Source organism: Herpailurus yagouaroundi, unplaced genomic scaffold, assembly GCF_014898765.1.
Source record: "Herpailurus yagouaroundi ecotype Mexico unplaced genomic scaffold, PumYag 28, whole genome shotgun sequence".
Lineage (NCBI taxonomy): Eukaryota > Metazoa > Chordata > Mammalia > Carnivora > Felidae > Herpailurus > Herpailurus yagouaroundi.
This window is the reverse complement of record NW_024412376.1, coordinates 934,025-956,864: the sequence shown is the minus strand read 5'-3', so window position 1 is coordinate 956,864 and position 22,840 is coordinate 934,025. Positions and strand designations below refer to the sequence as shown.

At 38.6% G+C, this 22,840-nt stretch overlaps 1 protein-coding gene across 1 annotated transcript; it reads right to left on the bottom strand.

The window, feature by feature from the left end:
* Nucleotides 1–15,886: 15,886 nt before the first annotated feature.
* Nucleotides 15,887–18,012, bottom strand: LOC121045238 (pumilio homolog 3). The gene has a single exon (XM_040497952.1). The coding sequence runs from the start codon at nt 17,984–17,986 to the stop codon at nt 16,043–16,045; it is 1,944 nt and encodes a 647-aa protein (XP_040353886.1). The 5' UTR covers nt 17,987–18,012; the 3' UTR covers nt 15,887–16,042.
* Between the last annotated feature and the right edge of the window lie 4,828 nt (nt 18,013–22,840).

The window sequence follows — 22,840 nt, the reverse complement described above, 5'->3', positions numbered from 1 at the left end:
AATTTATAGCCATACAGACCTACCTCAGGAAGCAAGAACAATCTCAAATATACAACCCAAGCATAAACCTGCTAGAAAATGAACAAATAAAACCCCTAACCAGTAAAAGGAAGGTAATAATAAGGATTAAAGCAGAAATAAACAAAATAAAAACCAAAAAATCAATAGAACAGATTGATGAAACCAGGAGCTGTTGTTTTTCTTTTTTTTTATGTTTACTTATTGATTTTGAGAGAGAGAGAGAGAGAGAGAGAGAGAGCAAGTGGGGGAATGACAGAGAAAGAGGAGAGAGAGAATACCAAGTAGGCTCTGCACTGCCAGTACTGACTCCACCATGGGGTTTGATCTCACTGCTGTGAAATCATGACCTGACCTGAAACCAAGAGTCTGACACTTAACAAACATTCCTACCCAGGTGCCCCAGAAGCTTGTTCTTTGAAAAGATCCACAAAATTGAGAAACCTTTAACCAAACTTGAAAGAAAGAGAAAGAAAGGAAAGGAAAGGAAAGGAAAGGAGGAAGGGAGGGAGAAAGAAAGAAAGAGAGGGACTCAAATAAGCAAAATTAGAAATGAAAGAGGAGAAATAACAACTGACACCACAGAAATACAAAAGATTGTGAGAGTATTATTAAACATTATATTCCAACAAATTGAGCAACCTAGAAGAAATGGATAAATTCCTAGAAATACATAACCTCCTAATACTTAATTGGAAAGAAATACAAAATTTGAACAGATTGATTACCAACAATGAAATGGAATCATACTTAATGGTGAAAAATGGAGGATTTCCCCTCAGATCAGGAACAAGATATGGATATCCAATCCACTCTCACCACTTTTCTTCAACATTACTGAAAGTCTTAGCTATAGGACTCAGACATGAAAAAGAAATAAAATGCCCAAATTGGTAAAGAAGAACTAAAACTTTCACTATTTGCAAATGACATTATGTCATATGTAGAAAACCCTAAAGAATCCACCAAAATACTAATAGAACTGATAAGTGAATCCAGGAAGGTTTCAAGATACAAAAATCAATACACAGAAATCCATTGCAGTTCTATACACTAATAATGAAGTAGTGGAAAGAGAAATTAACAAAAGAATCCTATTTACAAGTGCACCAAAAATAATGAAATGCCTAGGAATAAACTTAACTGAGGAGGGGAAAGATGTACTCTGAAAATTATAAAACATTGATGAAAGAAATTGAAGATGACGCAAATAGAAAGACATTCAATGCTCAAGGATTGGGAGAACCAATAGTTTTTAAATGTCCATGCTACCCAAATCAATCTGCAGATTTAATGCAATCCCTATCAAAATCCCAATAACATTTTTCATAGAACTAAAATTAATAGTCCTAAAATTTGCAGTGAACCACAAAAGATAACCAAAGCAATCTTGAAAAAGAAGAACAAAACTGGTAGTATCACAACCCCAGATTTCAAGATATCCTACAAGCCTGTGGTAATCAAAACAGTACGGTACTGGCTGAAAAATAGACATATGGATCAATGGAACAGAATAGTGAATCCAGAAGTAAACCCATGATTATATGGTTAGTCTACAACAAAGGAGACACGAATATGCATGGGAAAAATATAATCTATTCAACAAATGGTGTTGGAAATTCTGGACAGCTATACACAAAGCAATGAAATTGGACTACTTTCTTACACCATACAAAATATAAATTCAAACTGGATTAAAGGTCTAAGTATGGACTCAAAACCTTAAAAATCCTAGAAGAGAGCACAAGCAGTTATTTCTCTGACATCAGCCATAGCAACATTTTTCTAAATATGTCTTCTGAGGCAAGGTAACAAAAGAAAAAATAAACTATTGAGACTACATTAAAATAGAAAGTTTCTATAAAACAAAGGGAACAATCAACAAAACAAAAAAGACAGCCTAGCAAATGAGAGAAGATATTTGCACATGTTATATCTGATAATGGGTTAGTATCCAAAATATATAAACAACTTATACAACTCAACACTGAAAAACCCCCAAATAATCCAATTTTAAAATGGGCAGAAAACATGAACAGACATTTCTTCAAAGAAGACATCCAGATGGCTAACAGACACATGAAAAGATGCTTAACATTACTCATCATCAGGGAAAGGCAAATCAAAACTACAATAAAATATAACCTCACACCTGTCAGAATGGCTAAAATCAAAGGCACAAGAAACAAGTATTGGTGAAGATGTGGAGAACAAGGAACCCTTGCAGGAACCTTGGTGGGAATGCACATTGGTGCAGCCACTGAGAAAACAGTATGGAGGTTCGTCCAAAAATTAAAAATAGAACTACCTTATGATCCAGTAATTCCACTACTATTTAACCAAAAATATTAAAACATTAATTCAGGGGCGCCTGGGTGGCGCAGTCGGTTAGGCGTCCGACTTCAGCCAGGTCACGATCTCACGGTCCGTGAGGTCGAGCCCCGCGTCGGGCTCTGGGCTGATGGCTCAGAGCCTGGAGCCTGTTTCTGATTCTGTGTCTCCCTCTCTCTCTGCCCCTCCCCCGTTCATGCTCTGTCTCTCTCTGTCCCAAAAATAAATAAACGTTGAAAAAAAATTAAAAAAAAAACCAAAAACATTAATTCATAAATCTGTATGAACCCCATATTTATTACAGCATTATTTACAAAGCCAAATTATAGAAACAGCCCATTATCTAACAATAGATGAATGGATAAAGAATATGTTGTATGTATATACAATGGAATGTTATTCAGCCAGAAGAAAGCACGACATCTTGCCATTTGTGGAAACATGGATGGACCTAGAGGATATAATGTTAAGTTAAATAAGTCAGTCAGAAAAAGAAGTACCACATGATTTCACTTACATGTGGAATTTAAGAAATGAAACACATGAACAAAGAAAAAATGAGACAAACCTAAAACCAGACTCTTAAATATAGAGAACAAATAGGTGGTTCCCAGGGTGAGGGAAGGGATGACATAGGTGAAGACGATTAAGGGTGCACTTATCATGGTGAGTACTGAGTAATGCATAGAATTGTTGAATCATTATATTGTACACCTGAAATTAATATAACAGTGTACCTTAATTATACTGGAGTTAAAAAAAAATTAAGCAGACCACTATGTATATAAGATTTTAAAATGGAATTAACAAAGTCTCTCTCTCTCAAAGCATAACATACACACCCTGTGGTATGCAGCCTCTTACATGTCTCTCAACAATCTGTTTCCAGAGATTCATGCCCCTGTGTAGTCTCCAGCCCTTGAGTGTGGGCTAGACTTTGTAGTTGTCTTCTAACAAATGGAATATGGCAAAATGATTGGATGTCGCTTCTGTGTTTAGGTTGCAGAAAGACTGCTTTACATTTGCTCTCTCTCACTCTCTCTTAGCCCTGTCTCTGGGAGAAGCCTGATAGCATGTTGTTAAATAGCTTTAAGGAGAGTCTCATAGGAAAGGAGTCAGTGAGGACCTATGACTTGTGAACAGACATGTGATTGACCTTGGAAATGGATTTCTGACACAAGAGCAAAGTGAATGAGTCTGGAAGCATATTCTTCCTTAGGAGAGCCCTGACAGATGCATCTTATGAGAGACCCTGAGTCAGAGGCACCCAGCTAAGCCTTGCCCACAAAAAGTATGGTATAATAAATGCGTGTTGTTTTGTGTCACTAAGATCTCTGGTTGTTATATGACAAAAGAATAACTGATACACACAAATTGGTTTTACTGATGAATTCAATTAACTTTCAATAAGTATTTTCTATCTTATAAAACTTGTTTCAAAAAATGGAAAATGAAACTGATGAGTTCATTTATGAGGCTAGTATCATCATTTCATTATGATTGATAATAAAATTTAATACAGACATGTACAGATCTGAAGTGTATAACTAGGTGAGTGATGAAAAATGCATACTCCTGTGTAAACAATATACCAATCAAGATAAAACCTTTCTATTACCCCAGAAAATTCCCCCATGTGTCCTTCTGTCAATCTCCCTTGTCACAGGCAATCACTATTCTCATTTCTAATATCAAAGGTTATTTTTGTTATTCTCCAAATAAAATCATATCTTTTGTGCCTGATTTATTTTGCTCAACATAATGTTAAAATCAGACAAAGAATTAGGATAATCTAGTGGCATGAAATCAGGCTGAGAGGAACGAAATTATTAGAGCAGAAGGTTATAATTTTCTATCTTTCTAGAGCACAATACTATGATGAAATAAAGGAAGCTGCATGAATAAGGCTGCTGGCCAAGTTATACTAAATAATTTTGTCTTTGGTGTATATTAAAAGTAGCTTATTTATAAGTAGACTTTTATCTGAGAATTATCATATGGGTGTGTATAGATTGTTCTTCCTTTTTTTGTAACTAAAGTTTTTTTTATTAATAAACCTGTTGAGGGAGGCACTGATCATTGTAGAAGTCTAATTAACTAATAGTAATCTTATGTTTTTTTAAGATAATCATGTCAGAGGTGGCAAGTTGTGAGGTTACAACCCCTCCCCTTCCATACATAAGACAGATATCACTAATCCATCTTCACTGCTGTGAGCCAGAGCTGGCCTGTGAATCCCTCTCAACCAAGTATTCTGAGTAGCTATCATCCACTTTTCACAGTTGGAAAAGGAGTGGAAACCTATTGAACTATTCAAATAATTTCTTAATATGCTATTCATAGTATGTGTTTAGATACAGAATGCTACTTTATTAAGATAGTGTAGTGTAAGAGTGTAGAGAAAAAAAGGAACTTTGGAGGGTAAGAGCCATGGGTGTGAATCCTGACTCCATATTTAATTTATCTTGTGCTTTGGGCAAACCACACCTCTTTTTCAAAGGAGAATTATTATTGTTATCTTACTGATTTGTTGCAAAAATATATAAATAAAATTTTAAAGTACTAGGCAAATAAGAGAAGTTCATATAAGAGTAAGTGCCTATTACTCTTATACTGGAAATATCACAGGTTTTGAATCAGATGACCTAAATTCAAATCTTGGCTTTGCTCCTTATCAAATAAGATAATTTATTTATTTAGTCTCAATCTATTTCCTCGTGGGAAAACAAAAAAGAAATCATAAAAACTGCCTTGATGGGTTGTTGTGTAAGAATCAGTGCCAATAAATGGAAATTGCCTAGAAATTAGTCACAGCTTGACCAATGATGCTGTATTTTAATGTCACTATCATTATTCTTCCTTCCTCCTTCCCTCAAAACTATGGATAATAATTGAGAGAATATTTGCCAAACTCAGTTGATGGGGTAAGGGTGGTTGGGGAGTAGAATTTAGAGAGATTCTGGGACCCCAGGTGGTTCAGGTGGTTAAGCATCAGACCTTTGGTTTCGGGTCAGGTCATGGTGTCATGTGAGTTCGAGCCCTGCATTGGGCTCCACACTGACAGTGCAGAGCCTGCCTGGGATTCTTTCTCTCTCCCTCTCTCTGCCTCTCTCTCTCTCTCTCTCTCTCTCTCTCTCTCTCTCTCTCCCCCTTTCTCTCAAAATACATAAATAGAGTTAAAAAAAAGAACTTGGAGAATTTCTGATGTCTACAATTGGTATTACTGTATTAATTTTACAGCTCTTAATTTATATCTGAAATTTAAAGGCAATATAATAGCAAAACTTTAAAAATATGAATGTTCATTAACTACATATAAATATTTTTTAAATACTGATTCAACCATAATAAAATGAAACTCCAAAATCTGATTAAACCATGTTGTGTGTATAAACTAGTATGTTGTATTTTTATTGCTAGATTCCAAACAATGCATTTATCCAATTGTCTTTTGATATATATTTTCATGGTTTTCATATTTTAGTTATGATGAATAAGGCTTCTATAAACATTCTTGAATAAGTCTTTTGACATGTTTTCCTGTCTTTTGGATAAGGATAAATTCCTATGGTGGAAATTATTGAGTTAAAAGGTAGGTATCTGGGGTGTCTGGGTGGCTCAGCCAGCTAAGCGTCCAACTTTGGCTCAGGTCATGATTTCACGGTTCATGAGTTGAAGCCCTGTGTCAGGCTCTGTGCAGACAGCTCAGAGCCTGGAGCCTGCTTCAGATTCTTTGTCTTATTCTTTCTCTGCCTCTCCCCAACTTGTGTTCTGTCTCTGTCTCTCAAACATAAATAAATGTAAAAAAAAATTTTTTTTAAAGGTAGGTATCTGTTTACATTTATAAGGAACTACCAAACTATCACTTTTCCAAAGTGGTGAAACCCTTTTACTTCAGCCAGTAAAGTAAGATTTGTCGTTCTCCAACACAACACACAAATATTCAGTGTTGTCAGTCTTTTAAATAATTTCAGTCATTACAGTGGGTATGAAGAGGTATCTCACTATGGTTATAATCTGCATTTCCTTAGCGACATATTTTCATGTGCTTATTTGCCATCCATAGATCTTTTTGTGCAATGTTAATTTCAAGTACTTTCCCCATGTTTTACATTTGGGTTTTTTATTTTTATTATTGATTTATGAGTTCTTTATATTTTGGATACAAGTCCTTTGTATATCACATATTTTCTCTCAGTCTGTGGTTTGCTTTTTTGTTTTCTTAATGGGGCATCAAATTTAAAATTTTTTATTAATCCAATTTTTTCAAAAGGTCAATATCTATTTCTAATTCAAATTTTTTCCTAGTAAATTATAAATACAACAGAACTTCCTTACCTTGTGAAGATTATATCCAAAACCTACAGCAAACATTATACTTAATAGAAATTTTTAAAAAAAAATTCCTTTTAATATAAAGTCTACAATCCCCTGTATAGATCTGACCAATATAAGAGGAAAAAGAGGAAGTATAAATTGTGAAAGAAAAAGAGATAAATTGTTACTATTTGAAGATTGTATGACCATTTATTTACCTAGAAAAAACAACTGAATCAACATACAAATTGAACTAATAAGAGAGTTCAAAATTGTCAAATAAATGACAGTGTACACCAACAACATTCCTTACACCTTAAATACAAAATATTAAAAAAAATAAAGTGCCAATCACATGTATAAAGTGTCCAGGAACTAACCAAAGTTATTCAGTGTCCCAGTAGAAAAGAAACAGATGATATACTCAAATTTGATAATTAGAGATTTATTATTATTATTAGGTAAAATACTTTGAAGCTTGTAATATTAGGCAGTGATTCCTACTCTTAGACCTATATGTTTTTGAAGTTCTTATTTTGCATTTTCATCCAAGGTGGCTTATTTCTTCCTGTGTTTTTGATTTTGGATTGTGAGTTCATGTTCCTTAGAACTTGTTTGTTGCTAGTTTTTTTAAATGTTTATTTATTTTTGAGAGAGAGAGAGAGAGAGAGAGAGAGAGAGAGAGAGACAGAGCCCGGGGGGGGGGGCGGTGTGCAGAGAGAGAGGGAGACACAGAATCTTAAGCTGGCTTCAGGCTCTGAGCTGTCAGCACAGAGCCAGATGTGGGGCTTGAACTCACGAACTGTGAGATCACAACCTGAGCCAAAGTCTGACGTGTAACCAACTGAGCCACCCAGGTGCCCCAAAACTTGTTTGGTTTTGATAGACACCTATCAGACAAAGACATTTTTTATTTAAAAAAATTTTTTTTTCAACGTTTATTTATTTTTGGGACAGAGAGAGACAGAGCATGAACAGGGGAGGGGCAGAGAGAGAGGGAGACACAGAATCGGAAACAGGCTCCAGGCTCTGAGCCATCAGCCCAGAGCCTGACGCGGGGCTCGAACTCACGGACCGCGAGATCGTGACCTGGCTGAAGACGGACGCTTAACCGACTGCGCCACCCAGGCGCCCCGAGACAAAGACATTTTTAAACTAAATTTTAACTTTTTCTTCTATGAGTATTGTGACTTCTGGCCCCAAACCCATGTGTGAGTTGTCTATGGTTAGGAATTCTGAGACAACAATTGTTTTCTTTTTCTTATTTTCTCTTTCCACTCAGAGCCAAGGCTTACTCAGGCAAGTATTCTTACCATCCCTCTGCATGACAGATTGTTGTTCTCATTCCTAATTTTTAAATTTTGTTTTCTAGTTTACCCACTGAAGGTATTGTGTTTCAAGATGACTATCTCCAGGAGTAGCTTTCTGACCCACCTCACAGCTTTGGAGAGCTCAGGTTTGCCTCTTGTCTCCAGCAAGCACAGACTATCAAAATGCATGGCAGTGCTTCCTCTTTCATGCAGTCCTTTCTGACTTCCAGCTGCTCATCATCCCTGAGCTCCTTTGACAATTTGATGCTTAGGAAAGACTGGTACTCAAATCTGACCTCAGTTTGGCAACAAATTTCCTTCCTAGCATTATCCATGTCCAAAAGATATTAATTAAATTATTTATATTTAATCAATAAATAGATATTTAAAACCTTTCTGGATTTACCCTAGTGAACAATATAGGTAAAAATTCCTAAACTTAGGATCTTCTATTCCAGTAAGTCCAGATAGGCAATAAATAATTAAAAATAATTAACTAATTAATGATTAAAAATTAAATAATATAAGTAAAATAATTTCAGATAGTGATAAATGCTAAATATAAAACTGAGTAGTGGGATAAATAGTGTCTGCATAGGGATGGAGCCACCTTAGCTGGAATGTCCAGAACAGTTCTCTCCAGGAAGAAGACATTTGGTTTGAGAAAATGATGACATGGAGCAGGCATGAGATAATCTGGAAAAAAATACTTCTAGAAGAAAAGGATAGAAAAGAGGTTGGTGTGTGTGAGGAATAGAAAGGAGTGTATCAAGGTTTTATGAATTGAGAGTATGAGACAAGGCTGGGGAGATTTGTAGAAACTGGTAAGTCACGGTAAGGAGTTTGGATTTTTCCAGAAATCATAAGATTTTTAAGAAAGTATATGACATAATATGATTCATATTTAAGGAAATCCTTCTTGGGTACCTGGGTAGCCAAGTAAGTTAAGCATCTGACTTTGACTCAAGTCATCTCATGGTTCATGAGTTCAAGCCCCACATCAAGCTCTGCACTGACAGCTCATAGCCTGAAGCCTGCTTCAGATTCTGTGTCCCTCTCTATCTGCCCCTCCCCCGCTCATGCTCTGTATCTCTCTCTCTCAAAAATAAATAAAGATAAAAATAAAGATCCCTCTTGCTGCTGTATGGAGAATATTTGAATTGTGGCAAAACTGGAGAATCTCAAAGACAACTTTCAAGTGCAATCACAAAGATAAATATGCTGACTGAGGAGAGCTGGGGAACAGAGGAGACAAAAAGGATAGTTTGTACTAGTTGTTGTCAATTATGATTCCATGAACCCCTTCAGAGACTATAGGAAAAATGTAACTCTTTTCACCTCCTGGAAGGCTGAGGGAATATGAAAGTCATTAGGTCCAATATTCTAGATCTTGTTTTCCTGGCCACAGGAGAAGGATATATTTCCTGTCCCACTTGAAGATAAGTGTGGCCATGTGACTCTGTCCAGTGAATGAAAGTATGTGACTTTCCATAAGCCCTTCCCTTGCCATGGTGACTGCAAACATTCCAGATGATAGAAGCTCTGTCACCCTGGGTCCCTGACTGAAGAAGACATGGAGCAGAGCTGACCAAAGATAAGCACATAGGATGAGCAATAAACAAACCTTCATGGTTTTAAGCCACTGAGATTTTGGGGTTATTGTCACAGCATTATCTAGCCTATCCTGTCTAAATATAGAATGATAGTGATAGGAGTTTCTGCGGTAGCTTGGACTAGGTTTAGTTTCAGTTCACAAACCCTTTTTGAGAGACTACTATGCACTAGACTCAAAAATCTATGTCTAGACGAATCTCATGGAGCTTGCAGTCAACATTTTGACCAAAGAAAAGCACAGTACATTGTGTTAAGTAGGAAGATTGTGAACATACTCCTGCTCCTCCCATCTTAAAAAACAAACATCTCTTTATAACTCCAGTTTGCATGATCACAAAGTAGTCTCCACAGACACAGTTCTTGAGTTGTCTTTACTATCTCCCTACTTTGTCTTTATCCCACTGTACTCTGGCTTCTGAACCTGCTCTTCCCAAAGTCGACAATGGCTAACTTCCATGGCAGTGTTCTTTAGTTTTTATCTCATCTAAGTTCTCAGCAGTGTTTAGTACTGCTACCTCCTCTTTCTCGAAATACAGTAAAACCTTGGATTGCGAGTAAGTTGTTCTGTGGGTGTTCCACAAGACGAGCAAACTTTTCTAATAAGTTTTAACTTGATAAACAAGTGAGGTCTTGCAATACAGATGTTTTTCTCTCTCTCTCTTTCTCTCTCTCCCTCTCTCCCTCTCTCCCCCTCTTTCTCTCTCTCTACAGGATTGTGAGTGATCATCTCCTATACTCAGATGCTCAGTCTCAGGCTGTGGTGTTTGGCAGAAATCAGTGATTGTTCAGAACATTGGAAGGTGCCCACAGCTGGCACTAATGTATTCTTTGTCACTTCAAAGCACCTATGGACAGTCCTTTGCTCTTCCATACAAGAGTAAGTTTAGGAATACTTTGCCTCATTCTAGGTCAGGCTGCCTACAGATATAGACCCTTTCCTCTGCTGCCCTATTGCCAGTTACATTAAATACGGTATATAACAAGAGTTTATTAATACTGTGCTGTAGTCAACATCCGTTAGGGATAGTGAAAGTCGTCCTACACAATAACCCTCCTTTTTCTTGTCTCCCTCACACCAGCCACGAAGTTTTCAAAGGCAAGTGCAGGTTAATTTATTTTTCTTTATATTTTTTTTCTTTATTATTTTGTATCATATTGCAGTCCTGTAACCATCTTATGTGAATATTTTTTGGGTTGTGAAATGAATCATCTGAGTTTCCATTATTTCTTATGCGGAAATTTTCTTTGATATACAACTGCTTTGGATTACAGGCATGTTTCCTGAACAAATTATGCTCACAAACCAAAGTTTTATTGTAATTTGTTCTGCAAGTGTTCCACAAGATGAACAAATATTTCTAATAAATTTTAACTTGAAAAATGAGTGATGTATTACAATATGAGTAGTATGTGATGCCTAATGTCACATGATCACAACTGAGCCAATGTTCTTGAAATTGGCTTTGATATACAAGTGCTTTGAATTATAAGCATGTTTCCAAAATGAATTATGCTCGCAAACCAAAGTTGTACTGTACATATTATTTTGGGGTAGGCTAATGTCAATGGTAGTGCCCCCCTTTTTTTTTAACGTTTATTCGTTTTTGAGAGACAGAGACACAGGTGCAGGGGGTGGGGGAACAGAGAGAGAAGAAGACACAGAATCCAAAGCAGGCTTCAGGCTCCAAGCTGTCAGCACAGAGCCTGATGCAGGGCTCGAACTCATGAACCGTGATATCATGACCTGAGCTGAAGTCAGACACTTAACCAACTGAGCCACCCAGGCACTCCAGAAGAGCTTTTGTTAATTCTTCCAGATTTTCTAAATAGACAATCATTTCATCTGTGAGCAAAGATGGTTTCTTCCTTTCTAATCTGTATACTCTTTATGTCTTTTTCTTTTCTTATTGCATTACCTGGGATTTCCAGTATAATGTTGAAAGGAGACATCCTTGTTCCTGATCTTATCAGGAAATCTTCTAGGTTCTCATCATTAAAGTACAATGTTAGCTGTAGGTTTTTTGTAGATATTCTTTATCATGTTAAAGAAATTCCTCCTGTATTCCTAGACTGCTGAGAGATTTTTTTTTAACGATAAATGGGTGTTGGATTTTGTCAAATGCTTTTTCAGCATCTATTGATATGATTATGTGATTTTTTCTTTATTCTTTTGATGTAATGGATTAAATTAATTATCATTCTTTTTTTTTTATATATGAAATTTATTGTCAAATTGGTTTCCATACAACACCCAGTGCTCATCCCAAAAGGTGCCCTCCTCAATACCCATCACCCACCCTCTCCTCCCTCCCACCCCCCATCAACCCTCAGTTTGCTCTCAGTTCTCAACAGTCTCTTATGCTTTGGCTCTCTCCCACTCTAACCTCTTTTTTTTTTTTTTTCCTTCTCCTCCCCCATGGGTTCCTGTTAAGTTTCTCAGGATCCACATAAGAGTGAAACCATATGGTATCTGTCTTTCTCTGTATGGCTTATTTCACTTAGCATCACACTCTCCAGTTCCATCCACGTTGCTACAAAAGGCCATATTTCATTTTTTCTCATTGCCACGTAGTATTCCATAGTGTATATAAACCACAATTTCTTTATCCATTCATCAGTTGATGGACATTTAGGCTCGTTCCATAATTTGGCTATTGTTGAGAGTGCTGCTATGAACATTGGGGTACAAGTGCCCCTATGCATCAGTACTCCTGTGTCCCTTGGATAAATTCCTAGCAGTGCTATTGCTGGGTCATAGGGTAGGTCTATTTTTAATTTTCTGAGGAACCTCCACACTGCTTTCCAGAGCGGCTGCACCAATTTGCATTCCCACCAACAGTGCAAGAGGGTTCCCGTTTCTCCACATCCTCTCCAGCATCTATAGTCTCCTGATTTGTTCATTTTGGCCACTCTGACTGGCGTGAGGTGATACCTGAGTGTGGTTTTGATTTGTATTTCCCTGATAAGGAGCGACGCTGAACATCTTTTCATGTGCCTGTTGGCCATCCGGATGTCTTCTTTAGAGAAGTGTCTATTCATGTTTTCTGCCCATTTCTTCACTGGGTTATTTGCTTTTCGGGTGTGGAGTTTGGTGAGCTCTTTATAGATTTTGGCTACTAGCCCTTTGTCCAATATGTCATTTGCAAATATCTTTTCCCATTCCGTTGGTTGCCTTTTCGTTTTATTGGTTGTTTCCTTTGCTGTGCAGAAGCTTTTTATCTTCATAAGGTCCCAGTAATTCACTTTTGCTTTTAATTCCCTTGCCTTTGGGGATGTGTCGAGTAAGAGATTGCTACGGCTGAGGTCAGAGAGGTCTTTTCCTGCTTTCTCCTCTAGGGTTTTGATGGTTTCCTGTCTCACATTCAGGTCCTTTATCCATTTTGAGTTTATTTTTGTGAATGGTGTGAGAAGGTGGTCTAGTTTCAACCTTCTGCATGTTGCTGTCCAGTTCTCCCAGCACCATTTGTTAAAGAGACTGTCTTTTTTCCATTGGATGTTCTTTCCTGCTTTGTCAAAGATGAGTTGGCCATACATTTGTGGGTCTAGTTCTGGGGTTTCTATTCTATTCCATTGGTCTGTGTGTCTGTTTTTGTGCCAATACCATGCTGTCTTGATGATGACAGCTTTGTAGTAGAGGCTAAAGTCTGGGATTGTGATGCCTCCTGCTTTGGTCTTCTTCTTCAAAATTACTTTGGCTATTCGGGGCCTTTTGTGGTTCCATATGAATTTTAGGATTGCTTGTTCTAGTTTTGAGAAGAATGCTGGTGCAATTTTGATTGGGATTGCATTGAATGTGTAGATAGCTTTGGGTAGTATTGACATTTTGCTAATATTTATTCTTCCAATCCATGAGCAGGGAATGTCTTTCCATTTCTTTAAATCTTCTTCAATTACCTTCATAAGCTTTCTATAGTTTTCAGCATACAGATCCTTTACATCTTTGGTTAGATTTATTCCTAGGTATTTTATGCTTCTTGGTGCAATTGTGAATGGGATCAGTTTCCTTATTTGTCTTTCTGTTACTTCATTGTTAGTGTATAAGAATGCAACTGATTTCTGTACATTGATTTTGTATCCTGCCACTTTGCTGAATTCATGTATCAGTTCTAGCAGACTTTTGGTGGAGTCTGTCGGATTTTCCATGTATAATATCATGTCATCTGCAAAAAGCGAAAGCTTGACTTCATCTTTGCCAATTTTGATGCCTTTGATTTCCTTTTGTTGTCTGATTGCTGATGCTAGAACTTCCAGCACTGTGTTAAACAACAGCGGTGAGAGTGGGCATCCCTGTCGTGTTCCTGATCTCAGGGAAAAAGCTCTCAGTTTTTCCCCGTTGAGGATGATGTTAGCTGTGGGCTTTTCATAAATGGCTTTTATGATCTTTAAGTATGTTCCTTCTATCCCGACTTTCTCAAGGGTTTTTCTTAAGAAAGGGTGCTGGATTTTGTCAAAGGCCTTTTCTGCATCGATTGACAGGATCATATGGTTTTTCTCTTTTTTTTTGTTAATGTGATGTATCACGTTGATTGATTTGCGAATGTTGAACCAGCCCTGCATCCCAGGAATGAATCCCACTTGATCATGGTGAACAATTCTTTTTATATGCCGTTGAATTCGATTTGCTAGTATCTTATTGAGAATTTTGGCATCCATATTCATGAGGGATATTGGCCTGTAGTTCTCTTTTTTTACTGGGTCTCTGTCTGGTTTAGGAATCAAAGTCATACTGGCTTCATAGAATGAGTCTGGAAGTTTTCCTTCCCTTTCTATTTCTTGGAATAGCTTGAGAAGGATAGGTATTATCTCTGCTTTAAACGTCTGGTAGAACTCCCCTGGGAAGCCATCTGGTCCTGGACTCTTATTTGTTGGGAGATTTTTGATAACCGATTCAATTTCTTCGCTGGTGATGGGTCTGTTCAAGCTTTCTATTTCCTCCTGATTGAGTTTTGGAAGAGTGTGGGTGTTCAGGAATTTGTCCATTTCTTCCAGGTTGTCCAATTTGTTGGCATATAATTTTTCATAGTATTCCCTGATAATTGTTTGTATCTCTGAGGGATTAGTTGTAATAATTCCATTTTCATTCATGATTTTATCTATTTGGGTCATCTCCCTGTTCTTTTTGAGAAGCCTGGCTAGAGGTTTGTCAATTTTGTTTATTTTTTCAAAAAACCAACTCTTGGTTTCGTTGATCTGCTCTACAGTTTTTTTAGATTCTATATTGTTTATTTCTGCTCTGATCTTTATTATTTCTCTTCTTCTGCTGGGTTTAGGCTGCCTTTGCTGTTCTGCTTCTATTTCCTTTAGGTGTGCTGTTAGATTTTGTATTTGGGATTTTTCTTGTTTCTGGAGATAGGCCTGGATTGCAATGTATTTTTCTCTCAGGACTGCCTTCGCTGCGTCCCAAAGCGTTTGGATTGTTGTATTTTCATTTTCATTTGTTTCCATATATTTTTTAATTTCTTCTCGAATTGCCTGGTTGACCCACTCATTCGTTAGTAGGGTGTTCTTTAACCTCCATGCTTTTGGAGGTTTTCCAGACTTTTTTCTGTGGTTGATTTCAAGCTTCATAGCATTGTGGTCTGAAAGTACGCATGGTATGATTTTAATTCTTGTAAACTTATGAAGGGCTGTTTTGTGACCCAGTATATGATCTATCTTGGAGAATGTTTCATGTGCACTTGAGAAGAAAGTATATTCTGTTGCTTTGGGATGCAGAGTTCTAAATATATCTGTCAAGTCCATCTGATCCAATGTCTCATTCAGGGCCCTTGTTTCTTTATTGACCGTGTGTCTAGATGTTCTATCCATTTCTGTAAGTGGGGTGTTAAAGTCCCCTGCAATTACCACATTCTTATCAATAAGGTTGCTTGTGTTTATGAGTAATTGTTTTATATATTTGGGCGCTCCAGTATTCGGCGCATAGACATTTATAATTGTTAGCTCTTCCTGATGGATAGACCCTGTCACTATTATATAATGTCCTTCTTCATCTCTTGTTACAGCCTTTAATTTAAAGTCTAGTTTGTCTGATATAAGTATGGCTACTCCAGCTTTCTTTTGGCTTCCAGTAGCATGATAAATAGTTCTCCATCCCCTCACTCTCAATCGAAAGGTGTCCTCAGGTCTAAAATGAGTCTCTTGTAGACAGCAAATAGATGGGTCTTGTTTTTTTATCCATTCTGATACCCTATGTCTTTTGGTTGGCGCATTTAATCCATTTACATTCAGTGTTATTATAGAAAGATATGGGTTTAGAGTCATTGTGATGTCTGTATGTTTTTTTTTGTTTTGTTTTGTTTTTAGAAAACTGTTTTATAAATAGACTCTTATACAAAGAAGAAGCACATATACAGAGCACCCAGACTCCCAGGAAGGCGGCCCCTGGCCCTTCTTTCCTGCTCTGGGAAAAGAGAACAGGAAAGAAGATTCCATCTTGTTCTTAACTATCTCCACTATGCGGCCAGTTTTTCAAGCAGCGTTTCTATTCCTTTGCTGGCATTTTTGTTTTTCTCCAATGTGGGAATGAGGCCTTTGAGTCCAGCCTTGACTTTGTTTGCAACTTCTTGATCGGAGCTCTGGAGAAGGCTAGCAAGAATAATGGCACCTCGGTTTACACTGGCCCAGGACCTCAGGTTCTTCACACCAACATGCTCTACAAGTGTTTTTGCAAAACAACCTTCTCTTCCACTTTCCTTCATCTTCTTATCTTGTTCTATTAACCACTTCAGAACGAGATGTCCCGCAGGATGCTCTGCGACGTGAAGCTCTCCGTCCTGGCCGCCCGGGTGCAACTCTGCGGCCTCCAAGCCGGCGATGGCGCTCATGGCGGGCCGGACGTCTCCCGTGGCAGCTCCCAGAATGCCGGGCACCAACACGCACGCAGACTTATCCAGCACCACTTCGCGGGCGTGTCCTTGCAGGTAGCTTAACAAAGCCGGAGAGACGGCCTCCAGGAGCTCTCGCCGGCGGATGGCGGTGTCCTTCTTACTGTGTGCGTTCCCATCTCCTCTCTGCAGAACCTCAATAATTTCCCGCACTGTGTGTGCAGGATCTCTGGGGCTCAGTAAATACAAGAGGACCTTCCTTCCGTATTTGTCATTTATTATGTTAGGCAAGGAACTAATAATTTCTGATATGATTATCTGCTTCACAAGCTTAGTATCATCAATACAATCAAATGCCGCCAATAAGACCAAATGGGAGTACTGGCCATTAGCCACCTTTTCAACGTAAGTCTTCATTGTTTTCACAATCACTTTTCTGTCCTTGGGCGTGCCGTGCCACAGGCAGTGCATGGCCACTCTGGCGCCATCGTGTGTGTGTGCCAGGTATATTACCGCCTCGCGGATGGCTTCGATCATTTCTGATCTTAGCTTGGCAGGTGCGTAGGTAAAGAAGTCCAAGAATACTTTATGCACCAATGAGTGCTTAATCACAGCTTCCTTTTGGGCCATTGGAGTTAGAATCTGCTTCATTTCATCCATGATAAGCTCTAGCTTTTCGGGCTGTACCTCTAATACTTTGTCCAGAGTTGGGTGATCCGTAGACTTGTAGAGCTGAAACGTGTTCCCGTAGAGCTCCTCCGTCAGCATGTTCCTCTGCTCCAAGACGGCCCTGTCATTGTAGGCATACTCCACGATGGAGGACGCCTCCGCGTGCCGCAGCATCTTCCTCACGTGCCCTTTGAAACTTCTCATGATCTCTGCAATCTGCGGCTTACTCCCGTACATGAGAAATTTCTTAACAGTATTTCTGGAATACTTAGCTTTACTCAATTGGACAAAATCATCTCGCAGCTCCTCAAAAGCCTGTTTTCGCTGTTCTTCGTTACCATACTGAATGTAACACTGGATCACACGAGTGGAGTCGTGAGCAAATGCCATTGTTTTAATCTTCCCTTGAATCAGCTTCTGCAAATCACCCATCAACTTGACTCTCTTTTCTTTGTCACAGTCTTTTCGTCGTAAGGTCTCCCAAATGTGCTTCGCACGAACAACGATGCCATAGTTGGTTTTATCACTGAGCTGTCTGCTCTGTTTCAGTTCCTTCTTCTTCTTTTTGAAGTCATCCCACTTCGGTTTCTTGGCCGCTGATTCATCACTTTTACCATCCGCCTGGGATTTTCTCTTCCTGTTGAATTTATTTGCCTGCTGGAATTTGTTCTTTGGTATTTTATCCCCTTGCTGCTTATTTTTGAACTGCTTTACACCTTTTTTCCCGGGTTTTGTGGCACATTTCTCAAAGTTCTTAGGTGTGATTTTAGGTCCACCTTCCTTGACAACTTTTCTTGGAAAGGTCTTTGACGAACCAGAATCACTGTTTTTATGAAATATGTTTTTTTCTCGTGAGGTCTTCACATCTTTTCCTGTGATTTTTTTTTTTCCTTTCACTTCCATTGTAGCAGTTCGCACACGTGGGGCCGAGGCTGTCTGTATGTTTTATGCTTGTAGTGATGTCTCTGGTACTTTGTCTCACAGGGTCCCCCTTAGGATCTCTTGTAGGGCTGGTTTAGTGGTGACAAATTCCTTCAGTTTTTGTTTGTTTGGGAAGACCTTTATCTCTCCTTCTATTCTAAATGACAGGCTTGCTGGATAAAGGATTCTCGGCTGCATATTTTTTCTGTCTAGCACACTGAAAATCTCGTGCCAATTCTTTCTGGCCTGCCAAGTTTCAAAAGAGAGATCAGTCACGAGTCTTATAGGTCTCCCTTTATATGTGAGGGCACGTTTACCCCTTGCTGCTTTCAGAATTTTCTCTTTATCCTTGTATTTTGCCAGTTTCACTATGATATGTCATGCAGAAGATCGATTCAAGTTACGTCTGAAGGGAGTTCTTTGTGCCTCTTGGATTTCAATGCCTTTTTCCTTCCCCACTTCAGGGAAGTTCTCAGCTATTATTTCTTCAAGTACCCCTTCAGCACCTTTCCCTCTCTCTTCCTCCTCTAGGATACCAATTATGCGTATATTATTTCTTTTTAGTGTATCACTTAGTTCTCTAATTTTCCCCTCATACTCCTGGATTTTTTTATCTCTCTTTTTCTCAGCTTCCTCTTTTTCCATAACTTTATCTTCTAGTTCACCTATTCTCTCCTCTGCCTCTTCAATCCGAGCCGTGGTGGTTTCCATTTTGTTATGCATTTCATTTAAAGCGTTTTTCAGCTCCTCGTGACTGTTCCTTAGTCCCTTGATCTCTGTAGCAAGAGATTCTCTGCTGTCAGCTATACTGTTTTCAAGCCCAGCGATTAATTTTATGACTATTATTCTAAATTCACTTTCTGTTATATTATTTAAATCCTTTTTGATCAGCTCATTAGCTGTTGTTATTTCCTGGAGATTCTTCTGAGGGGAATTCTTCCGCTTGGTCATTTTGGATAGTCCCTGGCATGGTGAGGACCTGCAGGGCACTTCCCCTGTGCTGTGGTGTATAACTGGAGTTGGTGGGCGGAGCCGCAGTCAGACCTGATGTCTGCCCCCAGCCCACCGCTGGGGCCACATTCAGACTGGTGCGTGCCTTCTCTTCCCCTCTCCTAGGAGCGGGATTCACTGTGGGGTGGGGTGGCCTGTCTGGGCTACTTGCACACTGCCAGGCTTGTGATGCTGGGGATCTGGCGTCTTAGCTGGGGTGGGTAGGCAAGGTGCACAGAGGCAGGAGGGGCAGGCTTAGCTTGCTTCTCCTTAGGTGATCCACTTCAGGAGGGGCCCTGTGGCAGCAGGAGGGAGTCAGATCCGCTGCCGGAGGTTTGGCTCCGCAGAAGCGCAGAGTTGGGTGTTTGCGCGGAGCCAGCAAGTTCCCTGGCAGGAACTGGTTCTCTTTGGGATTTTGGCTGGGGGATGGGCGGGGAAGATGGCGCTAGCGAGCGCCTTTGTTCCCCACCAAACTGAGCTCTGTTGTCCGGGGGCTCAGCAGCTTTCCTTCCCTTTGTCCTCCAGCCTTCCCGCTTTCTGAGCAGAGCTGTTAACTTATGACCTCCCAGCCGCTAAGTCGCGCTTGCTGTCGGAACACAGTCCGTCAGGCCCCTCCACTTTTTGCAAGCCAGACTTGGGGGCTCTGCTTGGCCAGCGAGCCGCCCCTCCGCCCCGGCTCCCTCCCGCCAGTCCGTGGAGTGCGCACCGCCTCGCCGCCCTTTCTACCCTCTTCCGTGGGCCTCTCGTCTGCGCTTGGCTCCGGCGACTCCGTTCTGCTAATCCTCTGGTGGTTTTCTGGGTTATTTAGGCAGGTGTAGGTGGAATCTAAGTGATCAGCAGGACGCGCGGTGAGCCCAGCGTCCTCCTACGCCGCCATCTTCCTCTAGAGAAATTAATTATCATTCTAATACAGAACCAGCCTTTCATCACTTGGTTGTAGTGTATAATTCTTTCTGTACATTGTTGATTTTATTCACTAGTATTTTATTGAGACATTTTGCACCAATGCTCATGAAAGAAATTGGTCTGTAGTTTTTTTCCTTGTAATGCCATTGTCTAGTTTTGGTATTAGGGTGATGCTGGCCTTACTCCTTCTGCTTCTATCTTCTGGAAGACATTGTAGGGAATTGATATAATTTCTTCCTTAAATGTTTGGTAGAATTTACCTGTGAACGCATCTAGGACTGGTGCTTTCTCTTTGGGAAGGTTATTAATTATTGGTTCAATTTCTTTGACAGATATAGTCATTTAGTTTGTCTATTCCTTCTTGTGTGAATTTTGGTCATTTGTAAATTGGTCCATTTCACTTAGATTATCAAATTTGTTTGCATAGAGTTATTTATAGTATTCCTTTATTATCCTTTTAGTGTCCATGAGATCTGTAGTGATGTATTTTCTTTCATTTTTGGTGTAATAATTTGTCTTTTCTCTCTTTTTCTTAGTTAACCTGGTTAGAGGCTTATCAAATTTTTTGTAAACTTTATTTATTTGGAAAAAGAGAGAAAGAGACAGCACATGCAAGTGGGGGAGGAGCAGAGAGAGAGGGGGACAGAGACAAAGAGAATCCCAAGCAACCTCTGTACCGCCAGAGCAAAGCCTGACACAGGGCTCAAACCCAGGAACGATGCATGAGATCATGACCCGAGCCAAAGTCACACACTTAACCAACAGTGCCACACAGACTCCCCATTTTTTAAAAAAATGTTAATTCATTTTGAGAGAGAAAGAGAGAGAGAGAGAGCAGGGAAAGGGCAGAGAGAGAGGGAGAGAAAGAATTTCAAGCAGGCTCCATGTTGTCAATACTGAGCCTGATGCAGGGCTCAATCCCAAGAACTGTTAGATCATGACCTGAGCCGAAGCCAAGAGATGGGTGCTTAACTGACTGAGCCACCCAGGCACCCTAGAGGCTTATCAATTTTATTGACCTTTTCAAAGAACCAGCTTTTGGTTTGGTTGATTTTCTCTAATGATTTTCTGTTTTTAATTTTATTGATTTCTGCCCATATTTTTATTATTTATTTTCTTTTTACTTTGAATATAATTTGTTCTTCTTTTTCTAGCTTTCTAAGGTGAAAGTTTAGATGGTTGATTTTAGACCTTTCTTCTTTTCTAATGTATGCATTTAATCCTACAAATATCCCTTTAAACACTGCCTTTGCTGCATCTCACATGTTTTGATAAGCTATGTTTTCATTTTTATTTAATCTACAAATATTTTGGAATTTTTCAACTATTTATTATGAATTTATAGTTTAATTCCATTGTCATCTGAGAGCATTTATTATAAGATTGCTATTATTTTAAATGTGGTAATATATGTCTTATGGCCCAGGATACCTTGATGAGTATTCCATGTGAGCTTGAGAGGAATGTGTATTCTGCTGTTGTTGGATGAAGTAATCAATAGATGTTAATTGATGAATAGTGCAGTTGAGTTCAACTATGTCCTTGTTGATTTTCTGCTTGCTGGATCTGTCCATTTTTCATAGAGGAGTTTTGAAACATCCAACTGTAATAGTGAATTCATCTATTTGTCTTTGCAGTTCTAGCAGGTTTTGCTTCATTTATTTTGAGGCTCTGTAGCTAAGCACATACACTCCAAGCATTGTTATGTGTTCTTAGAGAATTGACTCTTATATAATGCCTGCCCCTCTTTATCCCTTATGATTTTTTCCTTGCTCTGAAGTCTACTCTTTCTGACATTAATATAAAGTACTCCAGCTTTCTTTTCATTAGCATGATCAGTATTCTTTTGATTTCCATGATTTGCATGATATATTTTTCTCTATCGATTTGCTTTTAATATATATGTGTCTTTATATTTAAAGTGGGTTTCTTATAGACAACATATAATTGTGTCTTGTTTTTTTATTTACTTTGACAATCTCTATCTTTTAATTGGTGCTTTTAGACCATCTACATTTAAAGTGATTATTGATATAGTTGGATTAAAATCTACCATAGTTGTTATGGTTTCTATTATTTGATGTCCTTTGTTCTTTGTTCTTGTGTCCTCCAATCTTTGTCTCCTTTTTAATTGAGCATTTTTTATAATTCCACTTTCAGGGTGCCTGGCTGGCTCAGTTGATAGAGCTTGCTACTCTTGATCTCGGAGTTGTAATTTTGAGCCCATGATGGGTATAGAGATTACTAAAAATAAAATCTTGATATGATTCTATTTTCTCTCATTTCTAAGCATGCATCACTTATACTTCTTTTATCACTCTTTTAGTGGTTGTCTTTGTGTTTGCAAGTTTATTTTCAAATAACACTATATTGTTTTGCAGGTTGTGCAAACATCTTGTAAACTTGCTTCTCTGATGAATCTAAGAAAACTATTAATTCAGTTTGTTTAGCTTTCTACTTGTTAGAATGGAGTGACAACCTCCAAGCTTCTATATGCCCAACTAGAAACTGTAAGTCTTTTTCTTACTCTCTTAGTACCTGTATTTCATGACAAAAAATATTACAGTTATTCCTTTTGATATAGCTACATCACAGAAAATTCATTGTTCATCACTATTTCTTGTAGTCTTTAGTTTTCTTATCTAAGATCTTTGTTCTGATTTATTTATCCTTTAGCTAAATGAGCTCTTGGAGTGTTTTCCTTGGATAGGATATGTGGGTGGTCTTGCAAGTATGCTAATGTAAAGGATATCATCACTGAGTATAAGATTTTTGGACTTATACCTATTCATTCTGTAGCCTAAGATGACTGTTGACTGTTTTTAGCTTCTAATGCTGCAGAGAAGTTGAAGCCTTTTTTCTTTATAGGTGTTCTCTTCTTTCTCACTAGAAGCTTAGGTAATTTTTTTTATCACTGTAGTCCAGAAACATTACCAGAAT